The sequence below is a fragment of the Sturnira hondurensis genome, unplaced genomic scaffold (assembly GCF_014824575.4).
Source record: "Sturnira hondurensis isolate 20B ecotype Veracruz unplaced genomic scaffold, ASM1482457v3 Scaffold0021795, whole genome shotgun sequence".
In the NCBI taxonomy this organism is placed as follows: domain Eukaryota; kingdom Metazoa; phylum Chordata; class Mammalia; order Chiroptera; family Phyllostomidae; genus Sturnira; species Sturnira hondurensis.
Window position 1 is genome coordinate 11,836,551 of NW_028094426.1, and position 21,479 is coordinate 11,858,029.

General features: G+C 47.6%; 1 protein-coding gene across 1 annotated transcript; it reads left to right on the forward strand.

Moving 5' to 3' along the window:
- Nucleotides 1-1,939: 1,939 nt before the first annotated feature.
- Nucleotides 1,940-21,002, forward strand: HEBP1 (heme binding protein 1). Its single transcript, XM_037033883.1, has 4 exons — nt 1,940-2,144; nt 9,716-9,854; nt 11,631-11,811; nt 20,428-21,002. The coding sequence occupies exons 1-4, from the start codon at nt 2,067-2,069 to the stop codon at nt 20,597-20,599; spliced, it is 570 nt and encodes a 189-aa protein (XP_036889778.1). The 5' UTR covers nt 1,940-2,066; the 3' UTR covers nt 20,600-21,002.
- Nucleotides 21,003-21,479: the final 477 nt, after the last annotated feature.

Genomic DNA, 21,479 nt, shown 5'->3' on the forward strand with positions numbered 1-21,479 from the left:
CAGTTCCGGATAGCAGAACTGGCTGGGTCACGTGGGTGCAGTCTCTGATAGTATGCACAGTGCCTTGAAGTGGCTGAGCTCCCAACAACACTAGGGGTAACCTTATGACCCCAACATTGCAGGTGTAGAAACTGAGGCCTGCAGAGGTTAGGCAATTTGCAGGAGAGACATTAGTCACACCAGTTGGACAGAGTCGCGTTGGAACCCAGATCGTCTGAGCCAATGTCTCTGGATTCGCTGCTTGACTGTGCTAAGTGATAGGCCCACTTCATTGCACCTAGTTCAGTATCTAAAATGGGTGATTAAGTCTAATTTCACGGACAGTTTTGTTAATCATTCAATAGTTATTAAGCAGCCCCTAAGTATGGCAAATGAGAAAAAGCTTAATACATCTTTGTCCTTTAAGGTTAGATTTAGTCTGCAGAGGAGACATGGCTATGAGCAGGAAAAATATTCAGGAGCTCTTACAAAGCAACCTATAATCTCCTATGAATTGTGAGCTGCATGTCATTTCACACTTAACAGTCTCTGGATGCTTTCAAATCAACTGAATGTTATGGTTTACTCAGTAGCATTTGTTTTCTTCCTGGGTGGCATATGAAATAACAGTGCCTCTTATAATCAATGGCCTTTTAGAGTCAAGAAAATATAAAATAATTAAATGGTCATTTATGTTAGAGTTATCGACAAATATTTATTTGTTAAAAAGTATACCTTTTTTATACATAGTTAATAAAGTTAACATCTATTACCACAAAGCTGGAAGTCATCCATATCACCCTTATCGATTCCCACTGCCTGGCTCAAGGTTCAATGTGCCTGGACTCAAAAATGCAGGCTCAGCAGGAAATCCATCAGCCCTCTGCATTGGTTCAGAGCTGCCTGCACAAAGAATAAACAAAATAGCAACAAAATAGCACAATTTCAGACAGAAGGACCACCCAGTGTTTCTGGAGACACAGTGAAAGTTGAACTTTCAGAGAAGTCAGATTTCCAGAGGTGAGCTAGACGGGGAAGATGTCTTGATGGAGGCATCTGTGTGGCACCGAGCCAGGGACATACAGAGGGTGTATGTAGATGGTAAAAGTCGGGTGACAGAGTGCAATAAAAGCGTGGTGAACATTGACACCACAGTCACAATTCCAATCCTGGACAAGCCACACACCGGTTTTTGACCTTGGGAAAGTCACGGAATTATTTTGAGCCTCGAGTTCCTCCCCAGTAAAATAGTTATTTTTAGTTGTGTGAGGAATGGAGATAGTATTTGCGAAACACTTTCAGGGAGAGCAGGCACTCAGTAAATGGCACTTGTTTAGAAGGTTTTGAATAGAAAGAAGGAGTGAATGAGGAAAGCCCTGCTTTGGAAAATTAATGGGGAACCTGTTTTGAAAACAGATTGGAGGAAAGAAACTGGTAAGTACAATGGAAAGCTAGTGAAGATGCTTTTTCAGTTGAGAGGTGGGAGTGGGGAGGGCAAACTCGGGGAACCTCTGGGTGGAGATGCCCAGTCAGGTGCTCTAGCGGCAGGGCGCGGAGGTGGGGGGAGGGACTACGGAGACTGTGAACTTGGACCGCAGTACCTGCGGGGACAGAGCCTTAGGGGAGGCCTGGGAAAGCCCGGGAGGAATCAGGGGCTCCAAGTCTGGCCTGGGCGCTGGACAGAAATGTGAGAGGAGGTAGAAAGTTCTCCACGACCGCTGCCCAAATTCTTTACGGGGGACAAGCAGTTTGCAGGCACTTCTCAAGCCAGTCAGTCTTGGAATAGGAGGAGGGTCTGAGAGCGACCAGCCAGGATCCGAAGTGTCAGCTCCGTCCCCAGGACCAAATGCAGCCCCGCGGAGGCGGAGCGCCGCTCTTCCCGCCTCTCCCACCGCTCCGGGCGCCCCACCCCCCGGCCCTCCCCACGGAGCACGGTTCCGTGGGGCGGAGTCCGAGGCGCCCCGCCCTCCCTGCCCTTTCGCGCTACCGGCGGTGGTTCGCCGCGTGACCCGCGGTTGCCCCCCGTTGGCCCAGCCGCCTCCGCCACCCCGCGTGCGGTGGTGGGTCCGGAGCCCCGCGACGACACCATGTTGGGCATGATCAGGAACTCGCTGTTCGGCAGCGTAGAGACGTGGCCTTGGCAGGTCCTGAGCAAAGGGGACAAGGTAGGCCCGCAGGGCTGCCGAGGACCCCGAAAGGCGCTGCGCTCCCAACGCGTCCTGCTCGGGGCTGGAGAGGGTTCGGAAGGGCCAGTGGGACGGGAAGGTGCCCCGGGTTGTGCGTTGAGATTTCTGCCGTGGGCGCTGCCCCGCACTGGACTAGGAAGGAGGGACGGAATAGGTCCGGTGCCACAGGGCGAAGGGATCTGCTGGGAGGAGGGGACTCGTACCAGCCAGGCTGATTGGCTGGGAGGAGCCCTGTTTGGCGAGATGGACAGCGCCTGTTGAATGCATTCGTTCATTTAAACATTCTGAACATTGCTTTCTGAGAAACTCTGGGTTGCAGAAAAAAATGGAAAAAGTGCTGTCCTTGATAATTGCTGTGTTCCACGGAGACTGACATCACTGACAATACAGGCAAATTGGCCTGCCCCTTCAGAACGAGGAGTTGGCCACTAGATTACAATCTTCTGGGTGACGCGTACTCTGTGCACGTAGTGGCTGCGCATGCTCAGCTTCCCACCCAGGGCCTCATTTGCTAAAGGACTGTGTTGTGTGGGGACCACGTTCTGGTACCTAGTACAGAAATCACCACACAGAAGCCCTCAACGGGACTCTGCATTCCTCAAGCAACTGTAGGGAGAGGCCTGCACTTCATCTGTGGGGGTTTCCGTGTCCTCAGCTATAGGGTGAGCCCTTTAGCCCTGATCAAGGGTGCCATTCAAATGCCTACAAGCAGCCAGGCAGCTAATGGGAATGAGTGAAGTGGGCCCTTTTAGACTACAAGGCAAAGGGGGGACCTCAGCAAACCAAAGAGAGAAGGCGGGTCTTCACCCTCAGGGTGGCTCCAGGCATTGTTGCTATGCAGTGATGTGAACCAGAGTGGCCAGATTTGTTTAAGGAAAATCAGCGATCCAGATTCTTCGTGTGAAATCTCATTTTGAAATCAACTAGTTCAACAAATATCTATTCGTTGAGTGCCAGCTGTGTGCCAGGCACTCTTATAGGCAATGAGGGTGAAACAAAACTGACATAATTCCTATCCTCTTGGAACTTACACTTTAGTGGCTAATGAACAAGTAAGTCATTTGTATCAGATGGTGATTGGTGGAGGAAGGAACAGGGAGCGTTCAGACTGAGGCTGTGGTTTTAAATAAGGCAACTGTGTTAGTTTTACCTGTTGGCGACTAAGGGCAAATGCTCGTAAACGCTGCAAGCTGAAGGATCCGTCTAGGGCGGGATCTGCCTGTGCACATGCCAGTCTATGGACTCAGCCTAGTGATCTCTGGGGTCCCTCTTGGCCCCAACACTAGAAGGATCCACAGGTTACCAACAACTCCCACAGAGCTTTTCTCTCTGGAGTAGAATCTGGCTCTCTTGGTCTTTTTGGGTTAACAGAAAATGCAATGCAGGCTGGTGGTCTGGGCTGGTCTGCTGCCTGTTGCTCTCAGATCCCTTCCTCATCCACTTCCTGCTTGGCTCTACGTGTCTCCACCTGGAGTGGGGGCTGACCCCCCTGGGCTGTTTCCCAGGCTCCAGAGTCAGCCGGCTCCCTGAGAGGTTTGCCCAGTGGGAGGCGCTAGTGGGAGATGAGAGGGCTGGAGGTGGGAGAAGCCAGGTTATTCTCCCTCTCCTTCTCCACCCTGTCATGTTTCTGGTACAAGGGCTTCCCTGTGGCTCTTGCTAGAGAATCCACCATGGTTCTAGCTCAGGAACCAAGTAACCCAGGTACCTGAACTCAGATAATAGATAACCCTCCCTCTACCTCTACTAGGTGCTTACTAACCTCTGAACCACTCTGAACCCCGAAATTCCTCAGCTATGAGAATAACAGTGCCTTCTATGTAACAATTAATTAAGATACTTGTAAAGCATTCAGATACTTGCAAAGCTTTCATATATGTGTGTATATATATGAAAATTCAGGGTGTTCTTATTCTGAAGAGAGCCCCTCCCTGAAATTCTCCCTTACCCTGGAAAGAGTGTAAGTGAGAAAGTGTTGTCTGCTCTCCTGGGCACAGGGGTGGCACAGGCGGTGCCCCGTGGGACTCGGGTTTGGGCTCACCAGATGTTCGAGACTGATTCCAGGTACCAGGAGGGAGGCCCAGGAGACTGCAGACCTTATCATATGCCTTCTGCATTGCTTGGGGAGGGAGGAGGACACGTAGTCGCTTTGTTGAGCTGGGTGGATCTTGGGGGTACTCAGAGCAGCACTGACATCAATAACCGACATCCTTGGGGGTTTGTGTCCAGCCCGTTCACAGTGGTTGGGACCTGACTCCCTGGGTTTGAATCCTGGCTCCACCGCTTGCCCAACTGTAAGTTGGGCCCATGAATTACTTAAGTGCCCAAGGAGCCCACAACCTCACGTGCTCCTTCCAGCTTCATCTGAAAATAAAGATAAAAACACTAACTTCTTCACAGGATTGCTGGAGGGATTGAATGAATGAATCCATGCAAAATGTTTAAAATAATAACCTTACACATAGAAAGTACTAAGTGGGGTTGATGGTGATAATGGTTGTTATTATTAATAGTTTCTTCTAATGAGAACATTGGCTTTCAAAATTAGCAATGTATACCCACCCAAGTGGCAAGGGGGAAAACATGACCTTACCGAGGGACTTGTAAATCCCACACCAAGCAGCATTCTTGTAAGATCTCTGTCTGGGACTTGAACATGCCCAGGGTTCCCACTAAATATTGAAAATTGGTTACCGCAGGCCAACATCATCTTCTAGTAACCAGTGGGGAGCATGAACTAGCTGAATGTGAGCGGAGGAGGACTGTTATGGAACAAGGAACCTCACTTAAAGAAATCACACTTGAAAAATCAAATGTGTTAGTTGTATTAACTTGGCTGCTTTATTTTCTGCAGAAAGAGGGAGAACTCTACTCAAATTCAGCTCCTTAAAAACAGTTTTTTAATGTCCATTCCTCAAACCTAAGTTTCTCAGAGATCCTGAGGGTTTAGCAAGAGATTTCAGACACAGAGGCTGTGAAACCCAGCAGTAGAGAAGCTCCGGCTCTGAACTGCTGGTTCTGCCACAGAACCACCTTAAGGCACTGTGACCCCTGTTCTCCAGGATAAATACAACCAGACCGGGCTCTCATCTCTCCACCTGGTCCCGCTGTTGCATTCCTTGTCATTAGAGTAAAAACCAGGCTTCGCCCCAATGCCTCCTTTCTCACAAATAGAGTGCCTACCGTATGCAAGATGTAGAGACACAGTGGTAAACAGTACAGACTATCGCGGACCCCAAGGGGCTTAGGGCTGCAGGTGGAGGTTAAAAACATTACCATTCCATTTTAATTACAATAAGTACCGTGTTGTGAAAGGACAAGCAAGCACCTACACAAAATACCATCGGGAGCTTGTTTTTCATTAGGATGCTCTCTGAGGAAAAGATGTTCAGGTTGGGATCTGTTGGGGGAGTAGGGGTCCCTCAGGCAGAGACAGGAGAGGAAGCAGCAGGTACAGAGGCCCTGAGGCAGGAATGACCTTGGCATTTAAGGAAACAGCAGAGGGCCAGTGACCAGGTCTTCTGGGTGTAGCTGGCCAGGTAGGTAGAAGCTAGGTCCCTGGTAGAAGCTAGGATCTGGTTCCAGTTTCACATTTAGGAGCTGCATGGTCTTAGGCAACTCAGTCTCTCTGGTCCTTCATTGCCTCTTTGGTAAAATTGGTTGGATTGGGTGAACTTTAAACCTCTTTCATGTGGCAACTCTGTGATTCAGAGTGGCATTTCTGGAATTTAAGACATTATAAGGGATGAGACTTATAAGTGGTCCCTGGACCGTCTGGGATAGGTTAAGAACTTGGTCAGAGAAGGCTGTTAGGCAGGGGATTAATTAACACAATTTGATTTATATAGAATGTTCTGTAAATGTTCCCCGGGCAATCTCAACCTCATTCACAGCTATAGTCACCCTTTGTGCTGACGACTCCCAGATTTATATCCCAATGCCGGTCTCTGCTGGTCTCCAGACCTGTTGGGCACAATGGAAGCTGGCTCAGCAATAGCAGGAGGCAGGTGGACTGACAGATAGGTGAGGGCCCTTCCACTCTAGAGCTGTCTGCCCTTGGAGTTCATAGGAAGGTCACTGAGGAAGAGGAAATGGGGCTGAATTAAACCTCAAAGGATAGTAGACTATTCATGGGGGTCTTGGCTTTCTGCACCAAACTAGATTGCTTAATTAGCAGTCTTCCTGGAGAACAGGCTGAGAGCACAGACCACCTATAACATTCCTCAGACACACTTGTAAAATCCTATATTTACATAACACACACACACACAAAAATCACTTGAACTCATTTGGGGGTTGAACGAGACTGACTTGCTGTCAGATCACCAGCATTGGCTTGATGGTTACAAACCCAACTGCCTGTGACAGCCTGTGAGTTCTTCAGGATCTGGGCCCCGCCAGATCCTCTGGCCCCTCTCTTGCTCAGCCCTGCTTGACGGTCACTGCTCCAGCCACCACGAACCATTTGTATCCGTCACCATCATCACGCTGTTCCCTAACTCTTCTCTTCCGCCCCTGTGGTGCCCCCTATCTGGAATTGCCCTCCCTAAACTGCCAGAGCATGTACGACATTGTGTAATAATGTATATCATTCTCACCACCCAGCTAGACTGCCTGTGCCACATTGAGCTCGAAATCTGTAGCACCTGGCAGAGGTTTTCAATACATGTTTGTTGAATGAATCCGTGCATCAGTGACCGGATGTCCAGTTGGATGATCTATAAACCCCTCAGAGTTAGCATAACCTGCCCAAACACATAAACACACACACCCATGCCCCCCAAACTAACCTAAGTAACTCTCTTCTGTGGTCCCACGCTGCCTTTACACTCCTCTCCTCCTAAACATGCCATTATTTTATGACCTGTTTCCTGGCTACTTCTAGCAGACCGTGCCTCTCATGAGGCCAGACATTGTATCTTTTGTCTCTGTTTTGCAGCCCCTGGCAAGTGTTATACCATAGACATCCCATAGTTGTTGGTTGACAGCATTAGACTAAGATGTAAAATTTGAGGACTTATTGGGGATGAAGACACTGACAATTAATAAGTCATTTTCAATGATCTAATTCCATCATGTTTTCTTAATGTGATACCCTGAAAAATTAACACCCTTTGTAATTTCTTTATTCACACAAGGTACACTGCTTTTTACTTATTTTATGTACATTTAAATGTGCCCGCTTGGCAATTGGAATGAGCCATATGCTCTTCACAGGAAGCGGTTTGGAACTTTATTTCATTCGTTTATCGCCTCCCCTTGGAATGACTGGGACTGCCAGTCACTGAGGACCGACGGCATTGCAGAACGTGGTCCCGTTTAAACCTTTCTGCTAGAAATTCTCCAGAGACATCCTTCAAAGCTCTTTTCCTCCGGAGATGAAGTACTGCCGCGGGGGGTGGCCTCAGTGACCTCCGTTCCATGCAGAGAATCATTACTTTCTGTGTAACGAACTGTAGTGTTTGAAACTAAAACAGTAAAATAACATTCAGGAGCTTAAATTCTGGTTCCAGTTTCACATTTAGGAGCTGCGTGGTCTTAGGCAACTCAGTCTCTCTGGTCCTTCATTGCCTCTTTGGTAAAATTAGTTGGATTGGGTGAACTTTAAACCTCTTTCATGCGGCAACTCTGTGATTCAGAGTGGCATTTCTGGAATTTAAGACATTATAAGGGATGAGACTCAGTGGACTTCGAGTGAAGGCTGAGTCTGGTCTCTGCTGTAACAGACAAAGCCAGGAAGAGCAAAACACCTCAAGTTTATGTAGCAATTTGCTATTGAAGGTGCTGGGAATGTCAGACTCACCCAAGGGAGGGCCTCACAGCAAGCCACAGAATTAGTAGGCATGATGCCCCAAAGTCCAGGTCAGTCTGTGGCCTCTTGACTCTTGGTCTGGTATAATGTCACCCACAGGGTGAAAGAGAAGAGTCAAAGAACAGTGTGATGATGGTGTCAAATACAAGTGGCTCATGGTGGCTGGAGCAGTGACTGTCAAGCAGGGCAGGGACGTTTACACAATTGGCACGTAGGGTTCGCTTTCAGAGTTTCCTGGACCCTTTCTCACTACTCTCCTTTAATTTTGTATTATAAAAACATCAGGTATTTTTTACATTCTAAATATAAAATTATAATAGTACATGCATGGCGCTTTTTCACACTACGCAGGCCCCGCGTAGCCCTACAGTCCTGCCCTTCTGCAGAGACCCACTCTGTCCCCCCGGGAGCTGGGCGTCCACAGTCCAGGACCTGATAGGAAAGCCTGTTGACTGGCCTGGGGTGGCCAGGTCCTTTACCGTGTTTATTTTTCATAATCACCAGTAAGAGCGGCAGCTCCTTAGTCAGTAAATTCCCATGGAACACCTCACGTGTGACGCTCTGTGGCGTGGCTCCTACCCATGGAGACTCTGCAGGTTTCTCCAGTGTTCCGTCACCAGATGGTAACATCAATATGGCGCAAGTTTCTCTTCTCTGAGTGGAAATAATAAAATCCACCCAACTAGAGTACAATAGAAGTAAATGGGAATAAACAGGAAAAAAAGACAAGTGTATCAGGATGCATCCTGTCCACAAGGGTAAAGTATTATTTCGTGAAACGGTTTTAATCACCTGTGTGTTCATGACAGGGTATGTAAATATGTATTTCTTGTTATGGACTGAAATTTTTAAAAAGTTTGAGAATACCTGCTTACCATATGTTCAGAAATACAAATTATGTTACTGAGCTATCAGATGGCAAAGAGGAGGAGATGACAGAGAGCTGCAGGGGTCTCTACGGGAAAGAGTGATGACCTTTGGCCCAGGACTCAGGGCAGGATGGTGATGAGGCGAGGCTGCTAGGGAGGGAGGTTGTGGGGAAGTGGCCGTGGAGCTGAGCGTTCAGGGGAGTGGCGGGTACGATTCAGTGCGATGTGTGGGGAGAGGGACCGCATCTGGGAGCAGAGTGTGAAGAGGACTACCCTGGTTCTTCTGGAACTTGGCAGCACTGTTCCTGGAATGAGGCTCATCTTGGGGCCTTACAGTTTTGTGGGATTGTTGTGCTATTTCTGCATTTCCTCCTTTCCAGTTTTCTCTTCTCTTTTTCTGGATCTTCTGTTCTTCAGATATTGGATCTGCTGGCTTGATCCTCTGATTTTCTTTCCTATTCTCTACTTCTTTGCCTTCTTTACTTGACTTTCCGAAAGATTTCCTTTGACTTCATTGTCCAACCTTGCTACTGAATATTTTATTTCTGTTGTATTTTTAATTTCCAAGAGCTCCTTGATCTCTGAACATTCTATTTTTATAGCATTCTAGGTGCTGTTGGAGGCAATATCTTCCCTTCCCTCTCTGAGAATATTGATTGCTTGAAGTTTTTTCTGCTGTCTCTACATTGGTACGAAATCCCAGAACCTGTTTCTCATGGCCCTTTATACTCAGGGCTGTTTCTTCCACCCTGTGGCCATACTCAGGCTGTTACGGGAAGTTCTCCCTCCTGTAGCTGGATTGTTACTGCTTCCCGAGTCCTCGCAGGTTGCCACTGGACATCTTTTAAGCACTGTGTATTCTGTGTCTCTAGGGAGAAGTGTCCTATGAGGAAAGGGCCTGTGAAGGCGGGAGATTTGCCACAGTGGAGGTGACGGGTAAGCCAGTGGATGAGGCTCTGCGGGAAGCCATGCCCAGAGTCATGAAGTATGTGGGAGGCACCAATGACAAGGGTGAGTGTCCCTGAAGGACGTGGCTCTGGTCTCAGGGGAGCCTGGCGTGGTCTCACTTTATCAGTGAAAACACAAGGGAGAGGCCACGAGGCACCTGTCATGACCCGTTTTAATGACACGTGAACGTGCTGTGCTGCCTGACAAGGGAAGCTCCGGGAGACCACACTGACTCGGCCCAGGCCACCCCTGGCTTTGTCGTATCCCTGCCTGATGTCACCGAGTTCCAGCTTTTCTGTTAGATAAGGCCTTTTTTGGTGGTGGTGGTGTGGGAGGAGGGGGGTTAAACCCTATGGTGCTTATGTCTTTGGATTGCTAGACGGGGGGAAGTGTGCCCACAGTAAGCCAAGCCACGAAGAGAGGGCCACCCTCTGACTCCAGGCTTCTACCCCCAGGCAGGAAATCTCCATCGTCAGCCCCCTGGTAGCTTGGACTCCATGGGGTACTGAGGGATAGCGAGTGATAAGTACCCCTCAGGTCCCTTGCTCTGTTCCAGCAAAATAACAGCCAGAGCCCTGGGCAGGTGGCTTAGTTGGTTGAAGTGTCACCCTGATGCACCAGGGTTGTAGGTTCGATCCCCAGTCAGGGTGCATATAGGAATCAACCAATCATGCATAAATAAGTGGAACAACAAATCAATATTTCTTTTTCTCTCTCTCTCTTTCTCCCCGCTCTTCCTCTCTGTCTCTAAAATAAATTTTAAAAAGAAGAAATAAAGGAAATAGTCATGATGAGCATTTAAAAAAAAAAGACAACATTCGGTGCTGGCTGCCTCCCTATTTTAAAATGATAGGCCTGAAGTTCCATGTACCAATTAGCATTAAATCATATGAACTTAAGTTAACTCTTACACTCTCCAGTTTGGACTGTACTTTGGAATTACTGAAAAAACATGGGTCAGAATGCCAGGTGAAAACAGAGACATCACGAGAATTTTTAGGATAGTTCTCAAGCTGATAACTTAGGTTACAAAAACTGGTGTTAACCTCACTAGCATTTACTAGGACCACAGTAACCAGGCTGCAGGTGATAAGTTGACCTATGGGAGGTCAGGAAGGAATCCTTTTCTTCTTAACACTATCATAACATTTTTTGGTAAAGAAATATGTATGAAGTTATAAAACTCCTTAAAGAAAGTCTTGAAAATAACAAAACAGCACCCCTCATCCATCTTTTCTAGTACAATCATTGTCTTTTGGGGGGTATTTCTTTAGGGCTCTTTTAAAATATAATCATAGTGTTTGTGTAATTGCACACCCTGCTCCTGCTACTTATTTCATCACTTTTCCCCACTGTTGCGAAATAGTCTTATCCAGCATAATTATTCTAGCTACATTAAATTGCTTCAGTGCCTATAGGTTACTTAGATATATTCTAATTTCGAGGCCACTTATATGGCTCCCAGTTTCTCATAATCATTAATTCTGCTGCCGTGAATATCCTATTACCCATAGCCTTGTCTGTATTTTGGGTATTTCCTTTAAATTAATTATTGAGATAGAAAGTGATTAGATGCTGATATATTCGCGGTCTTGATATGTATTACTAAATAGTTTGTTTTTCCAAAAGAGTGGAATCACTCACTACACTCCAACTTCCAATACATGCAAAGCGGAGGTCTGTTGGGTCTGTCTGGCTACGTGTTGTTAATGTCGCGCGTGTTTATTGTTGGCTTCGTGCACAGGAAGGATTGCGGTGGAAGGAGAACGAGAGCAGCAGGCCTTCTGAGCAGGTTCTGCCTTCATTCCCACCTCACTCCTCGGGTTTTCCTCTTTTCAGGAATCGGGATGGGGATGACCGTCCCCATTTCCTTTGCCGTGTTCCCCAGTGAAGGCGGCGCCCTAGAGAAGAAGATCAAAGTCTGGTTCCGGATCCCAAACCAGTTCCAGAGCGACCCGCCGGTTCCCAGCGACGACAGCGTGAAGATCGAGGACAGGGAGAGCATCACTGTCTACTCCAGGTATGGGGACAGTTCCATCGCGCTTCCATAAACGGTCACCGCATGAAGTTGGGTTTCCATCCGCCACCCAACGTGCTTACCAATTCTTTTTCTTGAGACGAGAACTTTCTTAGGAACTTTCACATGTACAACACAGTATTGCTGGCTGCAGTCACCTTACTGTACATGTCATCACCGGAACTAATTTCTCTGAGAGCTGGGAGTTTGTACCTTTTAACCACCTTTCCTCATTTCTCTCACCCCCGACCTCTGCCAACTGTCAATCTGGTCTCTGTATCTCTGAGTTCATTTTTTTTAAGTCCACGTGTAAGTGAGGTCAGAGTATTTGCTTTTCTGTCTGACTTACTTCATTTAGCATAATGCCCTCAAGGCCCACCCACGTTGTCACAAGTGGCAGGCCTTTGTGTATCACATCTTCTTTCTCCATGTATCGGTGGACGGCCAGTGACGTGTTTTGCCATGGATGATGCTCCCTTTTTTGCCCAAATCTTTGAGGATAAAATAAGGATGCACATTGTACATGGGTGTAATGATGACATACCATGGGTATGATAATGGGTATAATAATCCCATGTATCATGTGCACCAAAACATGAGTGCACATTATACACAGGAGCACATTAAACACGACAAAATATGGTAAGTTGTTTCCAGGTCTTGGCTATTATGAATAACGTTGCACTGAACATGGGGATTCAGATATGTCCTAAGGTAATAATTTTATTTCCTTGACATATACACTCCGAAGTGCAACTGCCCGATCACGTGGGAGTTCTAGTTTTCATTTTTTGAAGACTCTCCATGCCGTTTTTATAGTGGCTGTACCAATTTATATAGCCACCCACAGTGCACAAGGGTTCCCTTTTCTTCATATCCTCAACACTTGTTATTTCCTGTGGGTTTGTTGTTGTCATCGTTGTTGTTGTCAGAGAGGGGAAGGGAGGGAGAAAGAGAAAGAAACACTGATAAGCAACAGATACATCTATCCGTTGCCTCTCACACACCCCCTACTGGGGACCTGGCCCACAACCCAGGCATGTGCCTTGACTGGGAATCAAACCAGCCGCACTCAGTCCACTAGGGAGCTAGGTATGGACTAGGGTCCATACCAGCTAGGGCTCCTGTGGTTCTGAGAATAACAGTTACGGTAGTTTCCTTGCTTTCTGGTTTATTTCAACCTTAACAGTCCTTGTTCTACAGCTGGAATTAGTCATTTCTCTAAGGAACCCTGGTTCCTTATGGTGGGAAAGGGTATCTGTTTAAAAGGTACTATTAAAGCCTGGTCTGTGGAAGCTTCGTTTTAATTCTCTGAAATCTAAACAGGTCAAAGTAACATCTGGTGTGCAGCCTGGCTCAGTGAATTTTCTTCTAACCTGACCTGCCATCCTAAATTAGCATACGATCATTCCTCACCTAGCCACTTGGTGTCACTGCACAGTCAAATGTTCGTTCCAATGTTCGTTCTGCCTTACCGTGGAAGGCAGAGGCAATGGGGTTGCAGAAGGCAAAAGCGCTATTTCAAAGGAACGCAGTCAATGGCAGAGTAAATTCTAAAAGGAAAGCCTTGCATCCTGAATTCAGCCATCCTTTTCTCTAACCTTGTGAAGGATGTCTGCAAAGGAATTATACATTTACTCACAGTATTAATTCACATGCTTTTAAAATGAATAGAAGGCTATGAAAAAAAAATAACACTACCAGAATATGGTTTGTTTGCACAAGAGGCAGTAGGATTATTTTTACACCTAATGAGCAGCCCCGGTCCACCGCCCTGCCCTCCCTCTGCTGTCCCGAAACACCACGTAGGTTAGAGCGCAGCCTCCTCTGTGCCTTTCAGCACTGGCTTCTCACAGAGACCAAGAGCAGCAGCAGAGGCTCAGTGGTCTTGATAAAAGTTTCATGGTTTTAATGAAATGTCTGGGTATAAAGGAAATGATTGAAAACACAGAGTTCATTGTCAGGGAGACCTGGCTGCATTCCTAGCTCTCCTGCTTAATGACTAGGACTTTAGCTTGTTACTGAGTCCTCTGTGCCCCAGTTTCCCATCTGTAAGATGAGGGTAGAGTACCAAGCCCAGGGGGTTGCTGTGAGGATGGAATGTGGCATCCGTAATGCCTATGCGATGCCAGATGTGAGGTCAGCGCCCAGTGAATGTTCTCTACTTCATAGCTTCACCTCCCTCTGGGAATTAAAGTTTTCTTAGAATTAACAACAAAAAGGGCACATTACTACCAAGGTACTCGAGTTCAAACCTCAGCTCTAAGAGTTGATTTTTACAACTCTGGGCCTTCTGAGCTTCAGTTTTCTCATCTATAACATAGAACATATGGTGCATTACTGGGAGGGTCCAGGGTCTTGGTCCTTGCTTGGCCTGCATTTCTCTATTTTGTCTTCTTCCCCAAAGACCTTAGTCCCCTCCCATAGCAGCGCTTGTCACCCTTTCATCAGTAACTCTCCAAACTGACCTCTGTCCAGCCCTTGGATGTCTTATCATTCATCAGACTCATCACCATCTGACTCATCTCCAAGGCCAAGGCGAGGGCATTTACACATTCATCCTTTCGATAAAAAAATCACATTCATTTTTTACCGACTCTATACCAGGAATTGTTCTGGTAGGGACCAAAACATAGCAGGGACCCAGCAAAGTGATTGCTCCTTGAAGTGGGCGAAACATTTGAGTAGAGAAAACACACAAAAAACCAAATGTCTCAAGATAATTCAGTGAGTTGTTTCAGAGATAAGAACTGGTATCTGTGGATTGAAAATATAGGGGAGTATATTTCTGCTCAAAAATAAAAACATTCTGCCCTGACCCGGGTGGGCATTGTTGCACAGAGCGGAGAGCCACCAGTTCAATTCCCAGTCAGGGCGCATGCCTGGGCTGGAGGCTCGGTTCCGGTCGGGGTGCCTTTGAGAGACAACAATCGATGTTTCTCTCTCACAGTGATGTTTCTCTCCCTCTCTTTCTCCCTCCCTTCCCCGCCTCTAAAAATAAATAGATAAAACCTAAAAATAAACCACTCTCGCATGCATTTCTGGGAGATGCCTCCGCCCCAGTTATGTGCTGTCCTCTTTGGGCTCGCTCCCCTGGGTGGCCAGAGACATGGGTTGGGGGTAGGTCCACCTAGTTTTCTGGGGAGTAGGCACCATTCTGGCATAAGATGTCTATGAGTAAAACAGACAGATGACAAGGTAATGCAGTCCTTGCCCTGGAGGGATTCACATACCATCTGGACAGACATAGGACAATTATGCTATGTAACGTTTGTACTAAGTGGGAAATTTGATCCAATTTGACAATTGAGTACTTCTGATATGTAAGCCACCTCACCTCTTAAAGTCCTGCCAATGATAAGATTCTGCAATAAAACCCAATCATCTAAATTAATCACCTAAAATCTAAACCATTCATTCCCCCACGAACTGGTCAGTTGTCCCACCAGTCTTTTACAAACTGGTGCTTGGAAGGGGCTTTGGTCACCGTTTCTGGGTGGAGGAGCCCGAATCCACAGGGCTAGCACTGCCTTTTCTCCCAACACCAGCCTCACGTACATGTCCTGCTCACCGGGGGGTATCGCCACCTAAACCTCCTCAGCTATCTTCCAAATCAACGTGTCCGAGACCGAACTCAACTTTCCTCCCCAGATCTGACCCCGTGTTCTCTGTCTTACTGAAGGTCCCCTCCATTCTCCTACCCATCCTATTCAAATGGCATCCTAACTCCTTCACTTGCCGCACCTAACTATTGGCCAAGCTCCGGTCACCTCCTAGCTGCCCCTTCCCTTCCATCCACACTGCCACGGGTCTCCATCACCTCTTGCCTACACAATTGCCAGGGCCTCCTGGTTATTTCTAGCTCTTCCCCCTCTGCCCTCCCGAGGTGCCCTCAGATCACGGGCAACCCGAAAGCACACCGGACCGATCACACTACTCCCCCTGCTGTTCAGCACCAGCCGTGGGCAGCTGCCCGCCTCTGACCTAGGCACACGTTAGGACTGGGACAAAAGCCTAAGTGAGCAATGAAATGCTCCTTCCCCCTGAGTAGGAGGATGGGGTGATCTTTGGGTTGGATCCCCAAATGTTTAACCAAGGAGGGGAGCCTTGTAAAAACGCCTTGACATGGCATGTACTACCCTCCACGCATAGCCCCACTGCACTGTCCACCTGATCTCTCAGAGCACCCCACCCCCACCTCCCAGTGGCTCCCTGAACACACATGCAACATCCACGTCCGTACCACCACTCACCCAGCTCTTCTCAAATGTCCCCCCCAGTCTCTCCGCTTACTGCAAGCTCTGGGGGGACAGGAATTTTTGTCATATGGTTCATAGCTGGCATTAAGAAGAGATACTCAGTAAATAGTTGCTTAATATCACATCTTCCATAATGCCCTCCCTTTGTGTTCTAAGTCAGATCGTTCCCCATCACCCACCCTCAGATCATTCTGTTTGTGCCTTTCACCTCAATTCTAGAACCTTCTGCCCTTTACATTGTCTCTGTGTCTTTCTGCCCCGACCACTACAGTTGCCCTCTCAAGGGCAGAGACATCTGTATCATCTCTACAACTCTGTAGTGTCTAGCTTGGGTTTTGTGCTCAGCGGTGCTCAGCTCAGTAGGTTTGGCCCGACCGATACCAAGAAACACCTTCTAGTGTTAAGCCTCTTTCCCGTTGACATGAGATTGTCAGCTGCCAGTCTTGCATTTCTCTGGCCTGGCACAGAGCTACACGTAGTGCAGACTCCACAAATCTGTGTTGACGTGTTGATTGCTAAAGCGTCAGACCAAGTTGTACGGTCAGGCTCAGAAACACTCCATTGCTCTTTCTTCCTCACTGCCTGTCTTTATCAGACACTCCCCAGGAGGCAACATGTTAGGGTTCTTTGTGTCCTTGAACCTGCATCATTTCCTCCCCCGATTCCAGCTCTAACTCTTCCAGCCCCTTTTAGTTAGTGCCTTTTGTATTTCTGGAATCTAAGACATGTGTTATGTCCTTGGTTGCCATGGTAACCAAAAAAAATCTTCATTAGGAATGCAGAGCTCTGATGTTGGGTGAGATAAAATACAGCGCCCCCAGGAGAGCTTCTTTGAAGATGGGGACTTTGAGACTTGTTAACAGGCTTACAAAAATAATATATAGACTTCGCGTTTATTTCCTTTGAGGAGCTCCAGGCGCTTTATGAGCAAGCCTCAACTCATACTCACACACGCTCATGAATCCGGAGAGCTACGGGCAGTGCGTTGTTACCCTGCGAATACAGCTTGGAAGCTGAGGCGGAGAAGAGTGAGGCAGCTTGTGCCGGAACACAAGCGAGGCAGCCAGGGCTGGGCTTCCTTCATTTAGCAGGGCTGTGTGCCTAGTAGGGTTTGGTGTTCTGGTTTGTTCATGCTGTTCTGTGCCTTGGTTAGATTGGCAGGAAGGAGAACATATATTCCATAGACCACCCAGCTTTGCTTATTTCTAGTAGAAGGATCCCAGGATGAAGCAATAGCAAAATTTTTATGCACCAGTATGTCTGTTCACATGGGGATAAATATAAATAGTTGGGGTTTTTTTCCCCTGATAATGAACTTAGAAATCCCCCAGTGACGATATCCTCTGTACCCTCTCTGCCAGTCTTCTTGTGCTTCTCAGACAACTCCTTCTCAGAGTCCTTCGCCAAGTCCTCGTCCTTCCCACCACCTGGAGACTAGGAGTCCCCAAAGCACTTTACTGGTTCTCTGTTTCTCTCCATCTATGCCTGGTCTCCCTCCTTACCACGATTCTAACCTGCACCTACTCTTTGGTAACTCCCATATTTCTCTCATCTCTTAGACTCATCTGTCTCTCAAATCAATAGCTCTGACGCCAGTCCTTTCCCATTTCTAAGGAGAGTTTCACAGTGCCTACCACACACTTAGGTACACAGTCATTGTTGCATGAGTGTATTTCACAGAGACAACTTAAGTACATCAGCATGCCCCAAACCAAATTGCTGACCCTCCCAACCCTCCTCCCAAAGTGATGCTTCAGCCTAGAACCCCTGCTCTGACTCGTGGCATCAGTCCATCCCGAGGCTTAGCTGGAAGCCCCGGAGCATCCCCGACTCCCCTCTTCCCAACCTCCACTCCACATCCAGGCACCTCTCAAATTTCCTTTGTCCTCGTCACCTCACCCTGAGCTGTTCCTGGCCCCCAGCGACTCCGTTTCTCCTGCCCCTCCACTGCCCCCAGAGGCATCTCTCCAAAACACAATCTGATCGTATCAACCTCTTACTTTAAAACCCCTTCATAAACCAACCTCTGCATCTGGGGTCAGGATCAAAGTCCCTTTACAATGTGCCTCCAGCCACTCCACTTTTCCTGTTTGAATTCCCACTACTGTCCCCTTAGTATGTCCTTAGGGTGTTTGTTATGTGCCTACGGGAACGTGGAGGCAAACAGACTGAAGCACTCTCATCTGCAGGTCTGTCCGCCTGAAGACAGTGACTTCCATTGTTTATCCCAGAATCGTTCATCTAGCCAAGGAGTCTAGCCAGGCACTGTGGTAGATGTTCATACCAGTGGGCAAGACAGTGACAAAGATCCTTGCTTCCTGGAGCCTATATTCTACCAGGGAACTCAGGTCATGAGCAGTGAGGACAGGAAGTAAAGATAAAGTAGAGAGAAGGAAGAAGAAAGGCGAAGGGGAGGGGGTTTGTACGATTACATAGGACTTTGCCATCAGACCTACTTGAGAAGGCGAGATTGCTGATGGAGCCATCTTTACCCGTAGGCCCTCTCCCTGCATTCCTGACACTATTTTAGATCGCCATCCTACCCCTCACCTCCGGAGTCAGGGAATCGAATGGCTGTTCTGAGCGAACTGTGAAGTAACAACAATGGCTGCCGTTTTGTTGTGAGCTTACCGTGTGATGGGCACTGGACTGAGCGGTTTACACAACCTTTTCTCCTTTAAGGTTTACAGCAGCCTTCTGAGACTGATGCTTGCATCCCCATTCAACAGATGCGGGAGAGATTAGAGAAATTAAAGAGTTTGCCCAAGCCCGTGAGCTGGAAAGTGGCAGAGGCGGGAGTTGAGCACACGGCTAGCCATTTTTTCCTCCAAATGATGAGTGAAGGCAGTTGTGAACCACTCCTTTGGATGTTTCCCAAAACCAGTAGCTTCACCAGCCAACATCACCCATTTTCACAAAAGAACAAGTTAGTGTCACAGCAGGAGAGGGGCTACAGAGAGCACTCAACGCCTGTACCCTCACCCAGCATCTGATTACTTTCAGGCAGGAGGTTCTCAATCTGTAGACACACGTTGAAAATAATTCCAGTGTCTGGCAGGCTTTTCTTGCCAGAAAAAAGACATCCTCCGTCTACTAATCCAGTTTCTTGTCATTCGAGCCTCAGCGAAGCTAGAGCGCAACTTTCTTCATCTGCCTTATAATTTTTCTCCCATGTATTTGAAGAGCCTATTCTCCTCTATTCCAAATTAGCCTCAGCCCTGTCCCTGTTCTGTAGCTGTTGTCTAGACATTATAATAACCAATCTCTTAAAGATGAAGTCCTGGGTGTTTTCACATCAATAACCCTGTAATCAACGTGCTGAATGCTTGCTGAGCGTGACCAACCACTGGGGAAAGAGCAAAGCGTGAGTCAGAGAACCCCACCAAAAATAATGCATTTGGCCTAATCTTGGCCTGATGCAGATTCAGAGTTTTGAGTCATCAAGCTCATTAGAAACGGGCATGTATTTGACTCTAATAAAGATTGTAGGGCGACACAGATTCAGAGTGGGGCATTTAGGGCAGGCCACAGGATGAATTTTGGAGCCTAGGCAGGTGACATAAGGAGAGAAGAATAATCGTGAAAACACAGGCTTTACTGCTTTCCTGTCACCACCTTCTGTCATCAGGAGAAAAGCCTGATTTTAAAATAAGTCTCTTTACTAGAAAAAGAAGGCTTTCGTGATTTGATTGGGGAAGGGATTTATTGGTAGTTTCTTTATTGGGGGGATGCTTAAAGCTTGCCCAGGGGCTCCCAAAGCTTCCTCAGTTTCCCCGCCTTTGGTAGCTCTGTTTCTGAACAAAGCTGCTGCTTCTCACTGCTGTGAGGGCCTCGCTGATCAGTAAGCAGCTCTGCTGGGGGAGGAACCAGTCACTTGCAGCTACACCTGGACTCCCCTTTATCCTGCCTCCTGGCTGCAGGTCTCCCAACTGGAAACTGAGGCAGCGAAGAGGGGCAGCAGTAGAGAGAGCTAGAGAAAAGGGTAAAGGTCAGCTGCCATCTGTGGGACAAATCACGGGAAAAGGGGAGCTCACATTTAGTGTGGAATATTGTGTTTCAGGCTCTGCATCAGAGGTTTTCACAACCATAATTGCCTTAATGTTCATAACAACCTTGGAGGGAAAAGAAAACATACCCCAATTGTACAAATGAGGGTCCACAGCTCAGAGAGGTCCAATTTACCCATCTAGGAAGTAACGGACTCACAGTCTTATCGCAGTAGCCTGACTGTCAGAATAAGCGCCGGGAGCGACCATTTTGGAAACACACCCCCCACAACCCGCCCCCCCCCCCCACCGCCCGTCTCAGAGACCGGAGACCGTGTCCTTTCTTAACCAGCCCCTTGCCCTTGTACCCTCAGGCAGTTTGGGGGTTATGCCAAGGAAGCCGACTACGTAGCCCAAGCCGCCCAGCTGCGCACCGCCCTGGAGGGCTCAGCCACCTACCGGAGTGACATCTACTTCTGCACTGGGTATGACCCTCCCATGAAGCCCTACGGACGTCGCAACGAGGTCTGGCTGGTGAAGACATGAGCCAGTGCTGCGGGATCTGGGCTTGTACCCCCGCACTGGGCGGGCAGGAGGGGCTTTGAGCTGCAACTTCATCTCGACCAACATTCCTTCCAAGCCAGTTACTGCCAAATTTCTGAGATAAGCCTCTTCAGTATGCTGGGGCTCTTTTTCTCGTGGTGGGAAACACAGCTGAGATAGGCCACATCCCTCTAATTGACCTAGAATCTGGTCTGTGGCAGACCAGGAAACCCCCAGCTGCATTTTCCCAGCTATCTGGGTCTCAAGAAACTTGATACTTTAAAATTCTTGAATCTGCATTTTTGTAATTGAGGGGAAAATGTAAGTATGTGATCTTTTATCTGTTATTCTTATAAGAGCTTTGTCTAAAAAGAAACTGAAAATAAAGTTCTTTGACTTAAACAGCCGAGATAAATCCTAAGTATAGTTATTTCAAGATTCTACCACCTTTGGATGCCAGAGTGGAGGGGGTTGGGGAACTGGGTGAAAGATAGAGGGACCACGTACAGATTGGTAGTTACAAAATAGTGGTGGGGATTCGAAGGACAGCACAGGGAATATAGGCAATAATATTGTCATAATTATATATGGTGCCTGGTGGGTACTGGAAATATCGGGGGGAACACTTTGTAAAGTATGATTGTCTAACCACGACACTGTACCCCTGAAATCGATATAAAAATAATATTGAAAGTAAACTGTCATTGAAACATAAAAGAATATTTTTAAAGATTCTACCATCTTATAGATAATATAATTATCCATAAGCGTTACTGATGGTGTTTACTGCGGCAGGATGTAAACCCAAAGACCCCGGAGTCGGAGGACGTGCACCGCATGCCTGGCCGACTCTGAATCACAGATACTTGCCACGGCTGTGTGG